General features: G+C 36.6%; 2 protein-coding genes across 2 annotated transcripts; both read right to left on the reverse strand.

The window, feature by feature from the left end:
* Nucleotides 1-9,265: 9,265 nt before the first annotated feature.
* On the reverse strand, nucleotides 9,266-9,889 carry LOC132904173 (activity-regulated cytoskeleton associated protein 2-like). The gene has a single exon (XM_060954087.1). The coding sequence runs from the start codon at nucleotides 9,887-9,889 to the stop codon at nucleotides 9,266-9,268; it is 624 nt and encodes a 207-aa protein (XP_060810070.1).
* Nucleotides 9,890-18,056: 8,167 nt separating this feature from the next.
* On the reverse strand, nucleotides 18,057-19,061 carry LOC106136670 (uncharacterized). Its single transcript, XM_060954088.1, has one exon. The coding sequence runs from the start codon at nucleotides 19,059-19,061 to the stop codon at nucleotides 18,057-18,059; it is 1,005 nt and encodes a 334-aa protein (XP_060810071.1).
* Nucleotides 19,062-26,359: the final 7,298 nt, after the last annotated feature.

Genomic DNA, 26,359 nt, shown 5'->3' on the forward strand with positions numbered 1-26,359 from the left:
AGACGTTACTTCCACGAATCGCTTGTGAATCGAAGCCCTGCCGAGACGTGGAAATTTTTGAGGTCTGTTGGTGTGGGAAAATCCTCTTCTCCTACTTTCGCTCATTTTAACCTTAATGATCTCAATAAACATTTCTCACGTCCCCCTGTAAGTTTAGATCCAACTATTAAATCTGCTACTCTCTCCAAATTATTAGATGTACCCACCCCCACTTATCCTGCCTTTGAATTTTCTGCAGTTCTTCAAGATGAGGTTACTAAAGCTATTCAACATATTTCTTCTGATGCAGTGGGAAACGACTTGGTATGCTCCAAGATGATCAGTTTACTTTTACCCATACTACTGCCAGTACTAACTCACATCTTTAATTATTCATTTTCATCGGGTATGTTTCCTTTAGCTTGGAAGCGGGCTAATGTTATACCATTGCCAAAAACTTCTAATCCCTCATCCTTCTCTGACCTTCGTCCTATATCTATTTTACCATACCTCTCTAAAGTTCTTGAACATCTTTCACACAACCAGTTTTCTTCATTTCTCTATAAAAATAATCTTATTAGCCCATTTCAATCTGGTTTCAGACCTGGACATAGCGCAGCCACCGCTCTAATTAATGTAACGGACGACATCCGTTGGGCAATGGAAAATAAGTCACTCACTTTGATTGTGTTACTGGATTTCACTAGTGCATTTAATTCTATTGACTTTGACGTTTTGTTGGGCGTACTGCGGTCAAGTAATATCTCTCCCTCTTCCCTATCATGGTTTGATTCATATCTTCGCGATCGATCACAGCTAGTCCGTGTTGGTGAGTCGGTTTCTGATTGGTGTTAACTTAGTGCTGGTGTTCCTCAAGGCGGTATACTCTCGCCGTTGCTATTTTCGGTATTCATAACATCAGTCTCTAAACTACTGACATGCAAATACCATCTTTTCGCTGATGATTTACAGATATATTGTCATTTTAATGAGAAAGACTCCTTGACAGCCATTGCGGAGACAAATGCTGAACTTGATCGGGTTTCTGAATGGGCGAAGTATTATGGTTTTTTGGTTAATCCTGTCAAATCTAAGGCTATGATAATTGGTAGTTATTATATGTGTAATCAAATCAACATTGATATATTGCCAAGCCTGTACTATAATGGTTCTCCAATTGAATTCACCAAATCTGCAAGGAACGTTGGTCTTACTATAGATTCAAACCTAAACTGGTCGGCCCATATTAAGGAGGTTAGTCGTAAGATCTACTACTCTTTTCATACTCTAAGATGCCTTCAATATTTCTACCTTTTCAAACAAGGGTCTCTCTCATGCAAAGCCTGATTCTTCCAATTCTGGACTATGCTGATGCGTGCTATCTTGATGCCACAGAGGAGCTACTGGATAAATTGGAACGGTTACAAAACCTCTGCATTCGTTCCATATTTGGCTTAAGAAAATACGATCATGTTTCCATTTACCGCTCTAAGCTGAAATGGCTTCCCATTCGCTTTCGTAGAAATACTCGCATTCTCTGTCTTCTTTTTAATATTTTATTTAATCCCGCCTTTCCTTCCTATCTTAAAGAACGTTTCTCTTTCCGTCATTCGTCTAATTCTCCTTGCAGATCTCATTTGCGCACCATTCTTACTATTCCTACCCACAAGACTTCCTTCTACTCTTTTTCCTTCTCTGCTCATGCTGTACGACTGTGGAATTCCTTACCGCATGATATTCGCGATTCCCAAACTCTTACTTCATTCAAACGACGAGTTAAAGACTATTATCTCTCCAAATAGACTTATATTATATATATATATATTGGTATGTTTATGTAGTTTATTACTGTCATTTATTTAATTGTTCCATGTTTAATTATGTAAGTATTAGCATGTATGTTTAGTTAAATATGTTAAACGTTATTTATGCACACGCCATACCGCTCCAAAATTAATCTCTCCTCTCATGGGTCTACTGGAAGAGATTTCTTTTGAAATAAGTAGCACTTTTGTACTAGAATTACTGCAATAAATGCTTGTGTGTGTGTCGTGTGGTTCCCGGCACCAATACAAAAAAGAATAGGACCACTCCATCTCTTTCCCATGAATGTCGTAAAAGGCGACTAAGGGATAGGCTTACAAACTTGGGATTCTTTTTTAGGCGATGGGCTAGCAACCTGTCACTATTTGAATCTCAATTCTATCATTAAGCCAAATAGCTGAACGTGGCCATTTACTCTTTTGAAGACTGTTGGCTCTGTCTACCCCGCAAGGGATATAGACGTGACCATATGTATGTATGTATGTAAATGCTTCTGTATGTAATTTTGTGTACATAAATAAATAACTTTGACTTAATGGAGTCTGCACTAATCTTCATTCCTGAGCTCTCAATAGCTAGAATCATCAGCTTATAAGTCTCTAGCAGACCGGAGAGCAGCAGTGTCCCAAGCCATTCATCATCTACCTAGAAGCCGATATTTTTTAGTTTATGTGCCGTAGACATTAATTTGGTCACATACTCTTCTATATTATGGCTGCCTGTAAGTGTGGTGGTGCAGAGATCACGCAGCAGACCTACTCTGTGTGTAAGCCCCGAGTTGTTGAAAGTACGTTTCAGGTTATCCCATACTTCCTTTGCGGTTGTGGCTTCCTGGATATGCACATAATTTACTGGATCGACAAGTAACATAATTTTCGTTTTTGCTTTTAAGTCTCTTTTTGGATCACCGCAGGTTGATTTCTCTACACAATCCCATATCTCCTCATGTTGTAGGTACGTCTTTACTGCGAATTGCCATGTGGCATAATTGTCCCGACCAATTTCTCGATTAGTGCAAGCGGGCTACTTCCAGACATTTTATTTTAAGAAAATAAAAAACCGGCCACTTTTTCACTTTGTAGGTAGGTAGGTTAGGTTGGATTATTTTTACAGACACTACCTTTGCAACTTTGCACAATATTTTATTGTAAGGGCTTATCTGGGGTCATAACCTGCTATTTTAATTATATGATAGCAATTTAAATATAATATTATTAAATGATTTAAATTATAGCACACTTATGCAGCCACACAGTATAGCATTTATTTTTGAAGGGAAGAAAAGATACAAATGACATTGACACATAGTCACCGTAATGGAAGGCGCCAAAATTTAAATATTCAACATACACTTAAGACTGATATTGGCTTAAAATTGCTAATACTGTCTCTGTCGCCAGCCTTGTAAACTGGAGTGACAATAGCTTTCTTGAGACAATCAGGGAAAACACCTGACGCAAAACATAGATTAATAATGTGTAATGAAGACCGGCACTATCTCATTTTTGGCTAGTTTTAGAAAGTGAGTAGGAATAGAATCCCATCCGGTAGCACTAGTGGATTTTAGACTTAAAATTATACTTTCGACTTCATTCGTATCTGTATCTAACAGCACAAATGAGGTAAGTTGATTCCGTTGGATCACAGCATGTCCTCGCCTAGTTCCACTATGGATCATTTGGGGAGCTATAACAGAAGCCAAGTTTTTCCCGACATTTGCAAAAAGCTTATTAATATAGTTAACTGATTCCTTAGGTCCCTGTTTTATATTAATTAAATTTGTGTTGTGTATTTTATCTTGTTTGTGATTGGTAATTAGAAATATCTGTTAAAAATACTAAATCACTTTGATCTAATAGAAAGTTGGACTGTCACTAAGTAATAGTTTGGAAAGATCCTTCTCATTCAAGTTTTGTAGTGCTTCATTGTAATCTATAATCTTTTTATGTGTAGACGCCATCGATATAGATTTTAAATGTGACACAGCTAAGATAATCATGGCATGATCAGTTATAGAGGTGTTAAGGACAGCAATTTGCGCATTGCTACTGTTATTGTTCAATTTGATCATATAGTGATCCAGGCAACCTTCAAGTCTTGTGGGTGATTTATGTCCCGTCATTATTTTAAAAGAAGCTAACATGTCTAGTTAATTATGCCTATTGTTCCGCTTGAAGGCCACTTCGTTATCATGTTCTATGAGATTTATGTTTATATCACCTGTAACAATTATATTTTTATTACTTTTAATTTGTCTAAATGCGAATTTAGTGAATCAAGAAAAGTGTAGCGTTTGTGACTGAAGGAGATCTGTAAATTCCAAGAACGACATGATTCTGTAATCAATTTGCAAACATGAAGCGTCCTGTAGTTTCAGTTCTTTGACGTAAGATTTAAAGGTATCTTTAATGTATGCCTCGACCCCGTCATTCTGATTAATGTAAGCCGTGGTAAAATAGCTAGAGTAGCCGCTTAGTTTAGGAACCGGTACTTCACGTTTCAATCTGCACTCCGTAAGAATTATAATGTCTGGTGTAAATTTAAGAGGAGTTAGATTAGTAATTAAGTCATCAAGATTACTATAAATACTTCGGATATTTGACAGATGATTGTGAAACCGTTAAGTTTTATATGAAGGTGTTTATGAAGATATTCGGTATTACAATTTATAGCAGGCGCAAGTTCAAGATTATCCAAGTCTGTAATAGTATTAAGGCGACTATCCATACACAAACTGGTAAGAGATGAGTCCATACTACATCAGAGTTAATTTCATAATATAAAAACTACTTTTCGAGAAACTTATGGATATCAATTCTAATTTAAAGAGCTGTACCTCAAGTGTAACTGTTTGTTTAATATTTGAATACGCTTCGAACACGTTAACCGAGCTTACTACCTTTTATCCGTTTTTTCATAACGTGCGAGTGTATCTGCGAACATGACGCTTCACTATTTTTTACGTACGCTCACTTCGTCGTAAGTGTAGTTACTTTCTGAAGGTTGGCAATCATGATACAACTTTAAAATTATACGACATAATCTAAATGACCATTTCAAATATGCTTACTCCCGTTTGCCTGAAGCTTCTTAATTTATAAGAGTAATAATGAATATGTTTTGTTTCATTTTATATTGCAAGAGTAAAGAAGACAACTGCAGTTCGCGCGGTTTTTGAGTTTTTACAAAAACACAAACAACTCCCAACTAGGTACTTGACTTTTCGCTCTCCATTCTGCGTCCAAAGTTTTGTTGTTAAATTTTATAAGCGTTTAATAGTTCATTTTTACAATGAAAACCAGTGTGTCTCAATTTGAAATGCTTGTACCTTAATGAATCACATACATTCCTATTACCCCCTAGTTGAAAGAGTACTAGATGAAACTTTGCTTAGGGTAGGTATACGAAAGGGTGCGGTTTTTGGGACTTAGAAAAATTTCGCCGATTTTTTTATGTCCTATTAAGCCCTATTTTTTATGATTTTTTATGGCTTAGGTATGACCAAAAGCATCCCTTAAGGTCATATGAACTATTGCGCTGCATGCGATATTTTCGGAGTTATACTAATTTTTTCGTCAATGGTTCTCAGGACTTAGAATTTCTCGCCGATTTTTTTATGCCATATTAAGCCCTATTTTTTATGATGCCAGGCCTTAGATATGACTAAAAGCATCCCTTAAGGTCATATGAACTTTATCGCTGCGGATAATAGTTCCAGTGATATTGTCACTTCTTTTATGTAATCCTTATTTAAGGGGGTTTACAAAAAAAGTTCATATGACCTTAAAAAAATTGACCTATTTTATTTCAGGCATGGTGATATATACAATCCCACTAAAAATGCTAGTGTATTTCTAAACTCCACTTCACTAATATCCCATAGTGGATTAAAAGACGACCGGCAAGGTCGTCGTTTTTGACGAAGTTGATTTCTTCTGTCTTGAGTTTCTGCAACCATTAATAACTTCCAGGCAAAACAATTACGTGCTGCCATTGTCATAAATATCCTTCTAAATAAACAAATTATTTGTAACCACGTATAATTTCACAAGCCAAAAGCCAAGTGATTTACTTTACTAACGCGTTTCGGTTGTGAAACAATTAAAACTGTCACATTTGACATATACACTCGCAAAAACACACGAAACTTGACTTCGAATGAGAACGCAGTCGAAACGTTCAGAAACTCATCGTCATTAATAAAAGTTTGTACAAATACACTCGTCATTTTATTTCTAATAGTTTCCGCTAGAGGCGCTGTTCGAGTTTACATACAAAATTGGAACTTAACGCAAACGCAATATTTGCGTTTTTCACAAATGAACACTTACACTCGGGGTACTGTACTAAAGACATGTGTTCAGTAATTGCACGTATTACTCGTATACTGTATAGGTAGCATGGTATACAAGAATTGCAAGTGTGTATACTGTGACAGAGAGACTCTTCACAAGGTCCCGCGCCAAAAAGTGTAATCGAGATCTTTTACTCGTGAGATTTTCGGCGACAAAAATAGGGACATTCTAGTTTTTATGGAATCCTAAATGCTTAGCAGTGAGCTTCGTCTTGTTCCTTATATTATAGTTCTTCGCCATTCTCATTATGTCAGCTTTTACAAAAGTTGATTTTGTTTCGACTACAATTGGCAAGTTCTTGGGAGCATCCTTCTTGCCGCGTACTCTATAAATATCACCAATATCGCTTTTAGAAACTTCACATCCTACTGTTTTTGACAAGTTGACAACCATATTCCCCAGGTCTTCCTTAGATTCATTTTCTTTTAGAGGAACGTTTTTTTAATTCAAAATTTTGTTTACGATTTCACATTTGCAGATCCTATAGCGGGGCGAGATTGAGAAGTAAAAGCCAACTACGGGATAACAACTTTACTTCGGTAACTTATAAAAAGAAATAACAAAACTCGCTCGCTAATAAGAAGTGCATACCGCACCGGTCCACGCGTTGTTTAAAGACTGACTTGTTCAAAGAGGCGCACGGGCGGTCCTCGACGCGGGCGCTGGGAACGGCGTGGTATGGACGAGGGGGGCGGAGAGTGACGCGATGTCTCCCCGGAAGGGCCTACAATGTTGCCCGCTATATCCTCCCCCTCCAAGTTACATGGTCGACCCGACTGTGACTTGGCTGGTCTGCCGCGATGGCGCTGATGCGCAATAACAGGAGATTTACCCACGTAACGCGTTAAGGCGCTGGCATGGTACTTGCCCTTTACAATGTTGTTACAATCAACGACGAGATAAGAAGAAGGACTACAAACTTTTGATATGCGATAAGGTCCCTCTCGCTTAGGAGCAAATTTGCTCGTGATGCCACGCTTTGCATTACTCGGCATATGGACCTCCACCAGGACCATGTCTCCCTCATTAAACGGAGCAACCTGCCTCCGTTGTTTATCGGCGACAGCCTTCCTTATGTCCTGTTGCGACTCAATACGTCTCCTGACATCCACAAGGATTCGAGCAAAATCTCTCAAATATGGTTATATCTGAGGCACAAAATTTTGCTGCTCCACAATGGTTCTGAAATCTGTATGGACTGCAAGAGGCATACGCAACTCACGTGCGAAAGTTATAAATGCGGCCGTATGGCCGGTTCCTTCGTTATAGGAACTATTTAAAGAGAAACGTAGCGCTGGCAACATCTGTGGCCAGGAACGATGCTCGGTACCCACGAGGATGGCGAGATGTTTCTTTAACTCACGGTTCTTCCGCTCAGCGGGGTTGGCCTCTGGATGGTACACCGGTATCAAAGCCTGGTGAACGCCGAAAACAAACATCGCCTTTTGCATTACAGCCGAAACAAATTGAGTACCGTTATCGGAGATTAGCCGCCTGGGCAACCCATAACGTAGAAAAACTTCTTCATTAAGCACCTTAGCGCAGGTTTCTGCAGTTGTATCACGCAGTGCAAACGGCTCCACCCAACGACTAGCAGTATTCTCTACTAAAAGGATCCATTTCTCCCCTTTTTCTCCTTCGGGAAGAGGGCCAAACAAGTCCATCGCCAGTACCTCGAAACGCTGCTGGGGCACTGGGATTTGCAGCAGACCTGCTGGCTTTAAATTGGTGGGTTTATACTTTTGACAAAGGTCACAGGATTTAAGATATTGAGCCACATACGTTTTCATATTATTAAAGTAATAACGCTCCTTAATCTTCCGCAAGGTCCGCTCCAAACCCAAGTGTCCAGCAGTAGGCGTATCGTGAAATTCCTTCAGAACTTCCGCCCTCAACGACTCTGGAATAACTAACTGGGGCTCGTCGGACTCAGCATCCGGGTCACATCTAAAGAGCACTCCTTGAGAAAGATAATAACCTCGATCTGACCATCGAGTAATATCAGCATTTTCGGTATCTTCAAAATTATTTATTATTCGAGCATCTTCGATGATGTCATCTTCTAACATCTTCTCTAATTCCGCTCTGATCACTTCTTTTTTCGCTGGAGATACGCGATAAGGAGGACTCGCAATAGGCCTGGCGGCTCCGGTATCAATGTGGTGAACAGCAAACTGAGTGGGTCCTCCCCCTGGAGTGAAAATGTCCTCGTTGACATTCAGAAGGTTGGACAGCTGCTGTCGCTCGTCCTTGCCTAAGTGGAACCCTTCATCCTCGCCAAGACCCACAGACGAGCAATGCAAAGGTTCGTATGACCTACCACCATTAGGTTCAAAGACGATGGCCTGAGGGACCCTATCGTGGCTCATGAACCATATACCGCGAGAAAAATCTAATACCATGCCAGCATCCTGAATAAAATTCATTCCCAACAAACTTTCAGTAGCATTGGGCAACATTACAAACTTAACATCTAAAGAGACATCGCGCACCCTAACCCTAACTTGCGTACGTTCAACAATTTGCGCAACTGCCCGCCCATCCGTGTATTTAAGCTCAATAAATACATTTTCAAACTTATGGCCATACTTAACTAAATGAGCTCTAAGACTAACACTGCCTATACAATGTTTGGCACCTGTGTCTATAAGCACTTTACCACGTTCACCATAAATTTCTATTTCTAACAAAGGTCGCACTCGCGAATCTATATTTACACTATTTGCAGAAACAGATTGAAACGAAGTCGATACGGACGGAACAGGTTCTGTCTTTTTACAAGTCGAGCAGTTGGATCGGATCACGCCAGGCGCGTGGTTCTCCATCAGTGCCAAGTTTCTGTTTGGCTAACTTTTGACAGGCATCTTTCACATGACCATACTTTTTACAGTAATTATAGTGTGGCCGAGCTTTATTCTTATAAGATACTGTCGACTGCGAAGCCGTCGGAGAAATAGGTACAGTAGTAGGCTTTGCGGTCGAAGATAACGGTTTAACATCACTGGTCGATGGTCGGCTTTCATCCAAATATCTTCGACACGACGGGCCATAGTAATAAGCTCAACGAAGGTAGAAAATTCCAAACGCGAAATCTTTTCACGAATACGTCAATGTAGCAAACCGTACGTCATATCTAATTGCACGGTCATCGACAGGGAATGAAGGGGTAACAGTGACATTATTGCCCTGATGTGACATATAAAAAGGTCTGTAGCTTCGTTACTACGCTGTTCCCTTTCAAATATTTTTCTATAAATTTTGTGTGGGGGCAACCTTGGTCCAAACGGTTGTTTGAGTGCTTCGATGGCGGCAGACCAGGTTGGGGTATGATCCTTCACACCCTGCCACCATGTCGCAGCCAAGCCGGTGAGTAACATAGGCAAGCCACGCAAGGCGTTTTCGTCGCTTACTCCAACACAATCTTTATAGACCTCTATAGCGTCTACAAAAGATTCCACGTTGCTAGACTTCTCGCCGTCGAATCGTGCTGTGCATTCTGCGAAATTACCATGTAAGGAACTACTTACAGTTGGTGGGCCATTAACCCTTTCCATTAAAAATCTCAGCTGCTCGGTTGTTATCATAATTGGAGCAAGCGGAGGCAATGGAACAGCCTCCGGCGCAGGTGCAGGTGGTCGTACAGCTTCCGGAGTGGGCGGCGGCGACGCCACCACATTAGCTTGGGCAGCGTCCGCCGACGAACTCCCTGCGCGAGATCTCGTAAGCACCATGGTAACACGATGAAGCAATACGTGTATTAGAAATAAGAGTTCACGAAAGTCCAGACGCACTATCACAACGTTCACCAAAGTCTTTATAAATAATGTCCAACACACACAATAGTTGTATAAAAAGTTTTAAACTACTTTAACTATTGTAGTACCTACACATGTATCGCGAAACAAAACAGTAACACTGTCGCGATAGGTTCCCAAACGGTTTTTGTTTTTTGGGTACACTAAAACTTTTTGGTAAGTTTTTGTTTACTGCAGGTAGGTAAAGTCTCAACACAAAAGAGTATTTAGGTACGTTAACTGTTCACGTACCCAAACAACGGTTCCTTTTTTTTATGGTACACGAAACTATTTTTGGTAAGTAAGTTTTTGTATTATGTGTTCGGGAAAGAACATAAAAACGTTTGAAATCTTTAAAATGTTTTATTTATTAATTTAACAAGATAAATCGACGCACACCAAAGCGGAATAGAAACGGAAAAAGAAGCAGCAAAATAAAAATGTTGCCATCAACAAATATTATGTTTTTTTTTTTAATTGAACATAAATTGGCGAGGAGCCTTGCAAAAAAATAAAACTAATCGCTCCTGAATTATAAACTAATAAACTTAGCGTTCACATATATATTCTTAATATTAAACTTATTAATCATCATAAATTGGCAATACAGCTACCTTGTTTATGGCTCGTTTGTGAACACTCTGACCATACTTGACCTCCACTACTCTTACTTTACCGTCTGAGCCTGGATACAAATTTATGACTCTAGCAACAGGCCATTTAAGTGGAGAGCAGTTATCTCCAATTAATTAAACCAAATCCCCCATTCTAATATTCTGCTTGGCCTTATGCCATTTGGGCCGTGATATTAGCTGAGACAAATAATTTTTATGCCACACCTTCCAAAAATCCTGTTGGATCTTTGTACATTTTCTCCAGAACTTCAAAATATTTGTGTTACTGTTAGAGGTCAAATCTGGTTCAGGAATACTATTTATTGGGGCTCCACACAAAAAATGAGCCGGAGTCAAAAAGAAAAATCATTAACATCTTGTGATAATGATGTCAAAAGTCTTGAGTTCAACATTCCCTCAATTTGAACCATTAATGTGTAGAACTGTTCATATGTGAAGCAAATTTCTCCAATGACGCGCTTAAAATGGTATTTAAAAAGTTTAACAGAAGCTTCAAAAAGTCCTCCAAAAGTAGGGCTATAAGATGGAATGAATTTGAACTCAATTCCCCTTGTTGTACAAAAATCTGAAACATTGTCCTTGTGGACTTGAGAATTATTCAAAAGATATAATTGCCTTAACTTATTATTAGCACCTTTAAAAGTTGATGCATTATCACAGAAAACGGTAGCTGGGATTCCTCGCCTGGAGCAAAATTTTTTAAAAGCTGCCAAAAAAAATTCAGTAGTGAGATCAGATACTAACTCTAAATGAATGCATTTAGTTACAAAGCAAACTATTACTAGCACATAGCCTTTACTAATAATGGATCTGCGAAGAGTTGACTGTTTAATTTGAAATGGCCCACAATAATCCATTCCAATCTGATTGAATACCCTATCCTGAGTAATTCGAGCGCCAGGTAGTGATCCCATTAATTGGCTAGCCCGTTCTGCTCTAAATTTGAAACATATGGTACATCTATGAACTACCTTTTTTATTTCTCTTACTGCACTTACAATATAATACCTTTGCACTAAACTAGACAAAGTTAATTTTAATCCTGAATGCAATAGTGACAAGTGCTCATTGCGTATGATAAGTGTTGTAAAATGACATTTATTTGGTAAAATTATTGGATACTTTTGATTATAAGGCACATTGGCATTTTCCAACCTTCCCGCAACGCGCATTATCCCTAATTTGTCTAAGAAAGGATTAAGAGATTTAACATTTGTTTTTATAGGTATGTTTTTTGCCATACATTTAAGTTCTTGATTAAAGTGTAAAGATTGAATGTACACAATCAAGCGTGACATTGAGTATCTAATTTCAGAAGCAGTGAGATTTCTTAAATTCCTATCATCTTTGGCAAGTTTACAGTTATTTATAAATCTAAGAACATAAGCATATATACGTTGCAACCTAGTTAACGTTGATACATTTGAAATAGGAAACATTTCTTGTTGTATGCTACAATTAACAACATTGAGATCGTCAATATCGTCTGATATAACCTTATTTAAACTAATTTCTTTGGGAATGAAATTTACATCATAAAGTTCTTGTGGCCCTTGCCACCAAATTTGGCAAGAAGCCAATTGAGTGGGATTTAAACCCCTAGACAAGCAATCGACCGGATTGTTTGACCCATTAACATGAAACCAATTACATTCTTTCGTTAATTCATTGATAGTACGTACTCTATTTTGAATATATTGTGGCTTATTATCAGATTTCAACCACCAAAGTACTATCTGAGAATCAGTAAACAAATACTTATATCTAAAATTAACATTAAGAAATAATGATAATATTTTCTTAAACAATTTGGCCAGCAATACTGCACCATTTAACTCTAGTTTCGGTATGGATATTTTTGCATTAACAGGGGCAATTCTTGATTTACTACAAACTAATGATACATGCACCATTTTTCCATGTATAGCTCTTATATAAACACAACTGCCAAATGCAATATTTGATGCGTCACAATAGCCAATTAGATCTACATGGTCAGCGTTACATATTTTAAGATTTCGGTCTATTATAAGGGGATCCATATTCATTAACTCACAAAAAAAATTATTCCTAATTATTATTAAGATAATAACAATTTATCAGGTAGTGGATCATCCCAAGACAGTTTTTCAATCCATAGCTTTTGTATAAATTCTTTTGCCTTTGTGACAATAGGGCCAGCAAGGCCTAAAGGGTCAAAAAATGTCGCAATACAACTTAAGACAGTTCGTTTCGTCCACTCTTTAGGGAGTTTACCTTCTGGCTTGCATATTCTAAATTGATCATTTTTCATATCTAAAGATAATCCTAAAGCCTTTAACACAGCTTCATTGTTATCAAATTGATGATGTTCAGAAAATACTTGCTTATCCTTTGAAATATCAGACAATACCTTATTGCTGCTTGAGCTCCATTTATGTAGCTCAAAGCTTCCAAGCCTTAATAAAGTAATTAATTCATTACATACCTGCTTTAATTGCTCAATACTGTAAGACCCAAAAAGACAATCATCGACATAGGTATTATTCAACAACACGCTGGCTGCTAATGGATATTTGTCTCCATACCTTATTGCTAGCTCAACCAGGCATCGCGTGGCGAGAAAACTGGAACTCCTGACACCATATGTTACAGTTTTATTTTATTTTTTTATTTATTTTATTAGGTTTACCAACATTTGTTTACATTCACACTTAGTTTTAATATTTTACAAAAACCATCTTTCTTAATGTAACAAACACTTAGAGGTAAACACGACATGCTTCAAAAATCTTACCAAATTAGCCTAACTTTACACAACTTTAATCTAATTCTTTGCTAAGTGTTGGGAAGCAGCTTTCCGTACCCTACCCAACGGGTCTGCATTTATATCCATAACAGAGCTCAATTCATTTATTAATCTACTCATTCTGGGTACTGGTGAATTAGCACCAAATTTAGTTCTGCGAAAACAGGGACTGAGTGGGTCTATACTTTTACGCGGGTATCTGAATGGTACCCGGAATCTAAATTTGCTTAATAATTCAGGGCAGTCTAATGAATTATTTAATAATTTCCATGCAAGAGCGAGATCAATTAGACTTCTACGGATCGTAAGAGATTCAACTTTGAAATGTGACATTCGCCTACTATATGAGGGCAGTGTTTGTTTTGAGATACCACTCGAATGAGCCAAGTGCCACATAAATCTCTTTTGGATCCGTTCTATTCTTAGGGCATGAGTTGAAAAGTGGGGTCTCCAAACGACGCTTCCGTATTCCAATATACTACGCACCAAGTTATTGTACAAGAGTTTTTTAGTTCTTACATTACGAAAATTTTTTGCGTTACGAATAACAAAACCAAGTACCTTCGACGCTCTTTTTATCATACTATCGTAATGCGGAATGAACGTTAATTTTTTATCAAAAATTATACCGAGATCCTTTATTTCCTCCCGTTCATGAACTTTGTCATAACCAATCATATAAGTAGTTGGCAACAGATTTTTTTTCCGTGAAAATTTTACGTGATAGCATTTAGAAGTATTCAGATTCATATTATTCTGATTGCACCAAGATACTAGTTTATTTAGGTCAGCCTGAAGCTTGATAGAATCTTCCACTGTGTCTATAACTCGACAAAACTTCAAATCGTCTGCGTACATAAATGTGTCTGAAAACTCTAGCAGTTTCGGGATGTTATTTACAAATATTATAAAGAGAATAGGTCCTAAATGTGAACCTTGCGGTACCCCGGAACTAATTTTATGCAATCCCGACTGATAACCGTTGACCACAACATAAAAGGAACGATTTTGTAAATAGGAACCTATCCAACTGAGCGGTAAGCCTGATATGCCGTATTCTAACAAGGTTCTTAAAAGGATATTATGTGGCACACTGTCGAATGCCTTACTGAAGTCAGAGTATATAACGTCGACTTGTTTGTTAGCATCTACAGCTTCCGATAGAACTTCAAAGAACTCCACCAAATTAGTGACAGTTGATCTATTTTGAGTATACCCATGCTGGCTAGGATTGAGATATTGTTTGAAGTGGTTAACGATGAGCGGACAAATGAGAGCTTCAAATATTTTTGCAAAGTGTGAAAGCATCGAAATTGGTCTATAATTTTTTATAAAATTTTCACTTTCTGTTTTGTAAACAGGAACAACTTTGGCTGTTTTCCACTCTGTGGGAAACACTCCAGTACATAGAGATTTGTTATATCCATACATATAATAAAACTGTAACTGAAATTTGTCTGTACATTGAAGATATTTAAGAAAAAAAAATATAAGGGGTCTTTCTAGGGTCAATAGAAGTCAAAACAATTTTTTTTAGAATTTTTGTCTGTCTGTCTGTCTGTCTGTCTGTCCGTCTGTCTGTCTGTATGTTTGTACGCGCATCACGCAAAATCTACCGAACCGATTTGAACGAAATTCGGCACAGATATAGCTATTAACCTGGATTAGAATATAGGCTACTTTTTATCCTGAAATTCTATCCCAAGGGGATGAATTAGGGGGTGCAAGTTTGTATGGAACATCGTCATTTTTGAATAGATATAAAAAGCTATAAATAATTAATTATCATATTTATAATGATGATTAAAAAAATAGCATTTTATTGATTTAATTCATTATGCTTTGTTTTTTGATTAAGTTCCCGTGGTTTAGACATTTATTTTTTTCCCCACCCGATACGAGATGGCGCCTCATGAGAATTTAAGAAATAACACGATCGTAGCCGTTGGCAAAATTTTCAATTTATTAGAAATTCTTTTTTTCATTGATTTAGTTTCGCCAGTACTTACCGTTTCACCACATCTTTGAGAAGATTTTTTTTTATGTAGGTAGTTTGACGCGCCCCGCATCGGCGACAATGCATCGCTCAAGATTAATAACACACAATGTAGTAACGCCAATACTTACCGTTTCACCATTGATTTAGTTCCCGTGGTTTAGATATTTATTTTTTGACTACCCGATACGAGATGGCGCCACATGAGAATTAAAAGTATTATTATAGTTTACAAAAAAAAGGGCAATTCGAGCTATCTACGGCTTAAAACAAATAGATTCACTTAGAGATTTTTTCAAAACCCTTAATATTTTAACATTGCCCTCACAATACATTTTCGCTTCATAACAATATTATAGAAGCTAAAATTCTTACTGGTTGTGCAGCTGGTGAAATTGTTTTTATACCACGCATTCCCCTCATTCCCAACAACTTTCCATTTCAATTTAAGCGTGTTCAGCTTACAGTGGCTATATGTTTCGCGATGACAATTAACAAATTGCAAGGTCAAACGCTTGGAGCAGCCGGAGTCGACCTCAGGACGAATTGCTTCTCACACGGACAGCTCTACGTCGCTTTCCGCGGGTCACCAGCTGTGACAGGGCAAATAGCAAATGGGCAAGATAGCAAATGTTGTATACAAAGAGATACTTTAACTTTCCATTATTATAATTTCTTTTTTTGTCTTTAGAATTTATTTGTTTTTTAACAGCTGCGCCCCCGGCAAAGTCCCGGGGACTTTTGTAAGAAAAATAAACTATGTTCTATTCCAGGCATTATTCTTCCCGTGTACGTAAGTTTCATCAAAATCCATCCAGTAGAATTTTCGTGATTGAATAGCATCCTCAAACACGCACTCACGTAGGTACATCAATTTTTTTGCATAATCTATACTAATATTATAAAGCTGAAGAATTTGTTTGTTTGTTTGAACGCGCTAATCTCAGGAATTACTGGTTCGAATTAAAAAATTCTTTTTGTGTCTAATAGAGCATTTATCGAGGAAGACTTTAGGCTATATATTATCACGCTGCAACTATTAGGAGCGAAGAAATAATGAAAAATGTGAAAAAAACGGGAAAAATTATTCCTCCTTCAGGGCTTCAATGATGCACAAAATAACTATTTCACGCGGACGAAGTCGCGGGCACAGCTAGTATCAACATAAGAGGCACCGCCAAAGATTTTGCGCATGAAACAATAAAGATAGGGGGGATGTTATCTGGACCCGCTCCTTTACTGCAGTTTAAACTCTGCATTTTCTTCAAGACTGTATCAAGATTTTGTTGAATAGGGTGCAAACTTTGGTTGACATTTGTAATTGGCGATACACTATCAGATGGCATGTTTTGAGTCGATTCAGTGTTTTGATCATATACAGACTCGAAAAAGGAAGCGAACAATTCACAAATATGCACACCATCAGAAGTCGATTCTGACCCGTCCGTCATTGTTAAGGGATAGGAGCTAGATCCTTTACGTTTACTTTTTAGATAAGACCAGAACAATTTGGGATTTTTACTAATTTGGTCTTCCAAATTTTTCATGTACGTGTTGTAGCAATTTTTTGCCATATTCTTACACCGTGCAGTTACTAAATCTAGTTCTATCCTATCCCTCGGATTATTGTACTTTTTTACGCGCTGTCTTAAATTATTTTTTTCGTTTAAGATTCTGATTAATTTACGATCAAACCATACTGGATATTTGTTATTTTTTGCTCTTTTGAAAGGTACACACTCGTTGATTGCAGAGCGAATCTTTTCATAAAATATTGCGACCATGTCATTAACATTACTTACATTGCTAAACATTTCATTCCAGTTATAACTTGATAATATTTCATTAATTTTCTCATAATCTGCCTTGTAAAAATTTCTTTGCCGATTTCCTACGTTGTACATTAACTTTTTTTCATTAACAATGTCTAGAGTTACTTCAATAGGAGGATGGACTTTGATGACGTTACTCAGTGAGCTATCAGGCTGCCTGACTTTACAAGACCGCATAGTAGTTAGCACTAAATCTAGAATTCTATTAGAATTATTCAAGATATGGTTGTATTGATTGAGATTGTTCAATTGTAGAAATTCCAGAAGGATTTTATTTTTGCCAGAGTTAGCTGATTCGCTTGGAGAGTTCCAATCCAAAGTACTTAAGTTAAAGTCTCCCATAATACATATTTCACTATCGGCACACTTATCTAATATTTCATTACAGTTATCTAGAAACTGTTTTACTAACTGATATGAGGAAGGGGATGGAAGATAAACTGCACAAAAAGCTATTTGTTGTGCACCTTGAGAAACCGGTGTTTCTAGAGCAACCCAAAGATCCTCACACTTACTCTCCCAATCAAATAGACGTCTAGATTTAAATTTACGATTTATAGCAATTATTACTCCTCCGCCATCCTGTTTTTCACCAAGTACCCTGTCCCTTCTATACACAACATATCTCGCGTCGAATAATTCCCTGCTATAAATTGATTCGTTTAACCATGTTTCGGTCAGTATTATTACATCGTAATTGCTGCAACACACATTACGATAGAAGTTGACAACCTTTGTTTTTAGACCTTGAGTGTTTTGATAATACACTTTTAAATGACAGAATTTTATAACTAAATAGATTGCACACATTAACAAAAAATCTTAAAAAAAAGAGAAATCTAGATATCTTATCCTACTTTAGTTTTTCTAGGGTGTCCTTATTTTTTACCAAAATGTAGACTGATTCATCGGTCTTCCTCATGTATACTCTTCCATTCCGCACCCATACGTGTTTGTACGATTTTTCCTTGGCTATCTGTCTAGCCGCCGCATGAAGAGCCTTGTTGGCAGGGGACAGGTGTTCACCCACAAAGATCGGTGTGTTACTACCAGAGATTCCAAGTAGAGAACTACTAAGTCTATTCTGCGTGTTTGATTTATTATATTTAATAGATGCTGCAAGTAGACTGTCACGTGTTCTCAAGGTAGTAAATTGAGCAATAATAGCTCGTGGTCTCATACTGCTCTTATTAATTTTCGCGACGCGTGTGCAGATGGTGATGTCGTTCTCTTTTATCTCGCAGCCCACAACTTTTCCCAGCTCGGTGATAACTTCAACTAAGTTTTCATTTTTGTTCTCTGGGACGCACTGTATTTCGATATTCTTTGATCTTGTTTGTTGTTCAAGTTCGTCAATTTTCATGCTCAATTGTGTAACATTACTTTTCAGCGATTCATTCTCTGTCTGTAGGTCTTGTATAATCTTCTTCGCAGTGTCATATTCCTTCCTTATTTCATCATATTGAGCGCTAAGAAATGACACGGCAGTGGTTAACTGTCCGATCTCTTCCCTGAGCGGCTGTGTTTGAGAATGTAGTGCGCTAATTATGCTATCCTTAAATGTGCCCAACACTGCCTCCAATTCCGATTTTACTGCATCCTGCACAACAATGCGTATGTCATCCTTAGTAAAAGATGTGTTAGATGGTTTACTATTATCTAAGGGCGGTGAGTGGAGCGCCGGTCTTTTATTTCCTCTGCTAACAGCCACATTTTGCTTGGGCGAACTAGTGCTGTCCGTGATTTTAAAATTTTTATTACCTCTAATCGTTGTGATATTACGTATAGGAGTATCATCGCCTTTAGCAGTCTTTGGTGTAGCACGAACGCAGTTGGGACAAGTCCACATCGCAACCATCTCAGAGCTAAAAGCGGTCTCGTCCAGTGACATACACCCGTAATGAAATCGCTTCATACAATTTTTGCAAGTAATATAAGTATCATCGTTGTTGCAGTCTGATTCACAACAACCCCATCCGTGCTGTTTGGTTGCCATATTGTTGTAACTTAACAAGATACCGACTTCAAATCCGATGCAACCTAAATAGGAAATGGGCACTAATGTGTTCCTGCCTGTATATACTAATAGTTGCAATCCATTATAAAGGTAATGTTAAATAGATGGTTGAAGGTTTTTATTTTAAAATTTGAATACGGTAGCCAATCTTTATTTTATCAATCACTTTATCGCCACATATGCACTGTTTCACTTCACTCTGTTAATAGTCTCGTACGTGCGATAAGGAGCGACCGAGTGGTCACTGCTTTGTTTAGTTACAAACCAGACGTGCGAGACACCGATCGCCCGTGTTAAGCGTCGTAAGCCGGAGGTCTCGATGTTTGGTCACGATCCTACGAACGTGTCCAGAGCCGTAGACACGGAGTATCTGTGTTAAGCTCCGCAAGGCAGGGGTCAAGATAGCTGGTTACACTCGCGATACTTCGAAGAAACGTGTGAATGCTGCGGCCAACGGAACCGGACTGACACAGTTTGAAGTTGCAAGCACAATAATAGATCATTAACATTACTTCTCCAAAGGATATTTTGTAAATGATTTTGTGAAGGATCAATTCTTATTTGCCTATACATTTGACGGATATCACACAAAGCTACAAATTCATATGAGCGAAATAATACTAATATCTCGAACAACTTCCTTTGCACTGTGGGCCCATTATAAAGAACATCATTAAGACTTAAATTTAAACTTGTTTTGACACTTGCATCAAAAACAACTCGGAGACGGGTTGTCTGACTATGCTCTCTTATGACAGGGTGATGGGGCATAAAGTAATATTGATCGATGGGCATCTTTGATGATGCTAAATCGATAAACCTGCCATGACCTAGGTCAGAATACTCCTGAATAAACTTAGTGTAATTCTTCTTTAGTTCAGGATCTTTGCTAAATCTTTTTGCTAAACTATTTAATCGTTGCAATGCTAAATTGAATGAGTTTCCCAATATTAAATCTTCGATTGGTATTTTGAGTGGCAACCGCACCTGAAATCGATTATCGATTATCTGTACCGAATTTTTAAATTCGGCTTCACACACTTCGGTCTTTGCTATACCCTCTTTCTCAATTTCAAGAATATGTTGTTCGTCCCAAAATTTTTGAAGGAGGGAATCTACACTCTCATTATTACTAGAAATTGCATTTAAAACAACAGGGTTTTCATTATAATTGACAAGACAAATATCGTCTCTTTTTATATTTCCAGAAAGAACATAGCCAAACTTAGTTGATAACAGACATAAATTTCCTTCATATAATTCAATTTTGTCCGGTAACATAATTTTAAAGAATATGTCAGAGGAGAGAAAGAAAGATATTTGGCCTGGTATATTAAATTCATCATCAGCTAAGTTAATATTGTCTGGCAAATTTATATCTTTTAAGTTGAATTTGTTTTGTGGCAGATAGGTAGTTATATTGTCTACCACAGAAAACATTGCATTGCATATATAATCATTGTGCAATGAATTTAACATAATATTCGCAGCCTTGGTGATTAATTGCTGTTTTTGACCTAAGGCTGATACATTAACTTCATGTTTGAATGTGGGCAAACCTAGCTCACACATTAAATCGGAAGAAATAAATGAAATCTGAGACCCAGAATCCAAAAGACCCTTTGCTAATATAAAGGAACCATCGCTTTTAAAAATCTTTACTTTGACTGTAGGCAACAACACCATACTCCCATAAGAAGCACTATTTTGACAGCACACCTTATCATCCTCATGCAATACTGTATGATGCGACTTACTCTTACAAATACCACATTTAAAGAAAAACTTGCATCTATTATTATGAAGGTTAAGACAGACCTTACACAGTTTATTGTTTTCAACAAATTCTAGCTTCTCATTAATACCTAATAATTGAAATTTTTGACACATAAACAACTTGTGATCAGATGATTGACAAAACTTGCAAGATGGGGATGTACTTGCATGATTTGAGACATGAGGTTTAGAAAGAATGTGAGACTTACCTTCTGAATGCTGACTTTCTTCAAAACTCAAAGCTCTCTTCTCCACAAACTTGAAAAATTCATCCAAGGTTGGTAAGGCATCTTGGTTTCTATCTGTAAAGTAAGCCCTGCAAGAATAAGAATCTAACTTTCTCATTAAAATGGTAATAACTATCATGTCCCAATGCTCCGTCTTTTGACCAAGCCCATTTAAAGCTCCTAGTAGTTGACGAGCTGATGAAACAAACTGTCTTAAGTTCTGCGCAGTACCTTTAGAGATTGCTTGTATGTCTAGCAGCTTATTAATATGATGAGTTACTAGAATACATTTATTGTCATATCTATTATTTAGCAACCTTAATGCATCATCATAAGAGCTATTTACTAGAGGTAGACCTTCAACCAGCATTAGCGCATCTCCCTTCAAATATTTTCTTAAATAGAATAGCTTTTGTATAGGAGCAAGGTTAGTATCACCACCGATTACTGCCATAAACATATCCATGAAGGTTTTGTACTGCACCACATCCTTTCCATCGTAGTATGGTATTTCAAGCTGAGGTAACTTCCTGGTCATGGCGCTATACTCCGGCGTGGTATCCTTAAAAATCGTGCTATTGTGGTTTTCAGGCCCCTTCGCAGAATTTAATATTTTCTTCATGCTGCTTATTGTAAATAAGCACAGTTCTTCTAAGTCATCCTCCTCAAAATTAGAGTCGTCAATTTTATCATCTAGAAGCTGCAAACTCAATTTGTGGCTTCTATAAGAAACCAGCGAATCTTGGAGACCTTTAATTCGTAGCTCGATGGATTCGCAATCGACGAGTACTTGTTCTTGTTGTTCCATGGCGAATTTTTGCGCCCTTGTTAGCTGCCCTTTAAATTGTCCAATTTGGGCTATTAGTTTGGTTCTCTGGAATGCTGGATCATTTGAAATCGCAGATTTATGCGCCATTTTATAATTATAATATTGCCTTGGCTTCCCGAATTGTTGGTATGCGTGTTTTATAAAGCCTTTTCTTGAATGGCGTCAAAAATGGCGGCACGGCACGGCGTCGGATTTTTTATTTTTAACAATTTTGTGTTTTTTATTAAATTTGAGATTATATTTATATGTTCCCGGGTTTCGGCACCAATTTTATGTTCGGGAAAGAACATAAAAACGTTGAAATCTTTAAAATGTTTTATTTATTAATTTAACAAGATAAATCGACGCACACCAAAGCGGAAAAGAATGAGAATGAGATGGAAGGCGAAATTGAAATGTTCGAAATTGTGGAAGCACTTAAGAGCTTTTAGGCGCGATTGGTCCAATTCGCGATTGGTCCAATTGTCCAATTCGCGATTGGTCCAATTCGCGGTTGGTCCAATTCGCGACTGGTCCAATTCGCAGTTGGTCCAATTCTCGGTTGGTCCAATTCGCGGTTAGTCCAATTCGCGATTGGTCCAATCATAACAATGAACAAGCTGTCCGCCCCAGCGTCGCCTGTGAAACATCTTTCCAACGATGAAAGACTTTTTTAATATGAGGACAGTAGTTTATGAGTTTATTCATATCAAACATACATACATACATACAAAAATATAAATTTTTCCTCTTTGTAATATTAGTAGGTATAGATGTATAGATTAATAATTATACAATTACACATTTTTATGTACATGTATTGTTTATTTATCATAATCATATTACCAATCACATATGTGTTACAAGATTCTTATAAATTATAATTGTGTAAGTACTTCGTAAAAAATGAACCAAGTTCAATAAAAATCAAAAATATACTATGATCGTAAACTTAACACATTCATCACATCTTTCATCAAATATATAAGAGAAAAAAATGTTTATACTCTTACTTATCTCAAGATAAGGTAGAAAAAAAATATGGCTTTATATAAATATATACATACGTATTTTTAGTCAAAATTATAATAATGTTCAAAGATATAAATAAATGTGACAAAAATACGTTTTTTCTCTTACTTATCACAAGATAAGGGAAAAAAACTATGGCCACATATTTATATATTCATACGTATTTTTAGTCAAACGTATGATATTACAATAATCTTCAAAGATATACATAAATATGATAAAAATATGTTTTTTTTCTCTTACTCATCACAAGATAAGGGAGAAAAAAAGATTACCATATTTATGTATACATTATACATATCAAATCAAAAGTATGTTAAGAAAATTAACCTTAAAGATAATATAACAAATTTTTTTTCTTACTTATTACTAAAAAAAGGAAGAAAAAAATAAGACAGACTTATTTATGGCACTAGAAAATACATTCAAACAAAAATAAAAAGAACATGCTTTAACATAACTTTTTATCAATTTTTATATAATGACAATCGTAAATAGATAACTTTTTGAAAAAAAACATCAACTGTTATTGTTCCATTTTCTAGGCTTTTGAGTAATTTTTCATATTTTTTATCAAATAGAATGTCACAACTTCTCCTTTTGTTATTTACGTTTTTGAATAAATTTTGTGTTATTTTTATATCATAATATTGACTTTCTTTTCGCAGTTTGTAAAGAAACCAAAACAAATTGGGTTTTTTAGAAATGCGTCGATTCAGCCGAGAATGCCAGCCCTCTAAAGCATTGGTTGTTCTATGGCGCTGATGAGCACAGCTTAATATGTTTGGTGAGAGTCTTGGGTACCACTCCATCTCAAAATACTTGCGAAATTTGATAAATTTTTCGTTGTCTGAAGAAGATTCTAATATATATCTCCAAGCTTCCGGAATGCGACTAGCTGGAAAAAGAGGAATCACCGATGCCTTTCTAGTAATATTTCGACCCTCTCTATTTCTATTTAATTTAATCTTTTTGGAGTATCTCCATATGGCGTCATTAAAGTGATGGTAGCATCCACTTATTTTTGCCTGAGGGAAGACAGCTGAAACGGCGTTCATTTGCGCCTTCTCATAATCGCATTTAAAAGATTTGACGTTGATACCCAATTTTTCCTTTAATAATGCGAAAACACGTAGGTAAGTTTTTTCTTTTTTATTGGGTAACAGCGTATAAAAAACAGGTATAATATTTGTCTTCGTTTTCGTAGAATTTAAATCTAAATGTAGCACGTAAAGCTGGTAAAACGGCTTTGGAACTGTTTTAAAAGTACCATCTGCAAAATAACTTTCATGGTTCTTAGCAATTTTTCTACCTAACCTTGTCCCAAATATAAAAATTTTTTCTTCGTCTTCACATCTATCTTCAATCAACAAAAAATTATTTGTAAATGCTTCTGGTAATTTCAATTGTTTTGTGTTGTTCCAATTCAATAAATTGGTTTTCAAATATTTCTTTCGAGCTCTGTATAATGAATCCTTTATCGTTCTAAATTTGGGAATAAACCTGGGATTTAAATTTTGAGTCTTTTCTTCAAATATATTTTGCACTGGGCCTAAATCATTGCATACCGCTTTCTTTAATGATGAAATTAACTTTGCTAATTTATTAGTGCAATCAGACTCACCACATGTATGTCCTGTTTTAGATTTCCTTAAAATAGTTTTCCTTGTTGAATCTATGGTTACAGTAGCACTACATATTTTTCTTTTGTTACACCTCCACAACGAACTGCCGTTTGTATTAATTATATTTAGATTATACCGGTGTCTCTTATAAAGCAGTGTGTCATTACCACGTTTGTTTTGAATAAATTCAAACTGTTCATTCTTTGTTCCGTCCATTTTATACTGAATTTGCAAATTTTCAAGTATGGAGCTCAAATGCAACGACTAATACCCCATTGCAAAACCGCACGTAACATGACAGATTTGTTATGACAAATACCATTTTTTTTGCTACCTACCCTCAATGACGATTATATTCCGATGCGTTTTGTTTTAACAATCGAGCAACCGATATAATAATTTAATAATCATTTCATTAAATATTTTTTTTAAATTATATTACATTAAAATATACATTTATTTTTATAATATTTATGTTTTGTTCTAACGTAAATTTATTTTAATATTGTTTATAAAAATATTTTTTGACGACCGCCGTGGCGCAGTGGGAAAGACCTTGCCTCTGAACCACGGGGTCCCGGGTTCGATCCCCGGTCGGGTCAAGATGGAAAATGATCTTTTCCAGATTGGCCTGGTTCTTGGATGTTTATCTATAAATGTATTTGTTATAAAATATAGTATCGTTGAGTTAGTATCCCATAACACAAGTCTCTCTTACTTTGGGGCTAGTTCAATCTGTGTGATTTCCCATTTATGTATTTAAAAAATAAGATTTTGGACCAATCGCGAATTGGACCTATCGCGAATTGGACCAACTGCGAATTGGACCAAACGCGAATTGGACCAACCGAGAATTGGACTAACCGCGAATTGGACCAACCGCGAATTGGACCAACCGCGAATTGGACATTTTTTGCATCTTTGGACCAATCGCGAATTGGACCAATCGCGCCTAAAAGCAAACTATTTATATAATTTAGAAAAGGGCCGTTCGCGCAATTTACGGCTTAGGACCAAGAGACTCGTTAAGACAACTCTTTAAGAAAATAAACATACCTACAGTAGCGTCCCAGTACATTTTTGATCTTATAATGTATGTTAGGAAAAATACCTCTTTTTTTTCAAAAAGTTAGTGCCACAACTGATAGAAGTTTACGTAATAAACATAAATTAGTCATGCCGTTTCATAGGCTTAGCAAAGTCAGTAAATCATTTATGGGGAACTGTATACGATTTTATAACAGGTTGCCGGAGTCTGTTCTTGATATGCCCAACCGAAAATTCAAAGAGTATGTAAAGAAATATCTCTATCAATCTATCTCTATCAAATCTTTTTTCGGCGGTAGAAATTAAAATAATAAGACGTGTTTGATTTTGCTCTAATTTAAATTTAATTTTTAATTATATTGTAGTTATTAATGAAGTAAATTTACCTCTAATTTATTGGCCAGCTAGCACCTAATTTATTCCTCTCACAATTTTCGCACTAATCTCCTATTACTACATAACAATGGATCAACTTGCACAATTGAAATCACAAATGGATGATATGTCCAAAATGTTTGCAACGAGGATGTCCTTGTTTGAGGAAAAGAATGCTGGAGGCAGTAGCCCACAGGATATGAAACATCTATCCAGTGAGTTCCAGAATTTTAAAATATTTATTTGGAA

This window comes from Amyelois transitella, chromosome W (genome assembly GCF_032362555.1).
Source record: "Amyelois transitella isolate CPQ chromosome W, ilAmyTran1.1, whole genome shotgun sequence".
Taxonomy (NCBI): domain Eukaryota; kingdom Metazoa; phylum Arthropoda; class Insecta; order Lepidoptera; family Pyralidae; genus Amyelois; species Amyelois transitella.

What these genes read in the sequence shown, in the direction of transcription:
- LOC132904173 (XM_060954087.1), bottom strand. Translation starts at nt 9,889, where the DNA reads ATGGTGCTTACGAGATCTCGCGCAGGGAGTTCGTCGGCGGACGCTGCC.
- LOC106136670 (XM_060954088.1), bottom strand. Translation starts at nt 19,061, where the DNA reads ATGGTTGCGATGTGGACTTGTCCCAACTGCGTTCGTGCTACACCAAAG.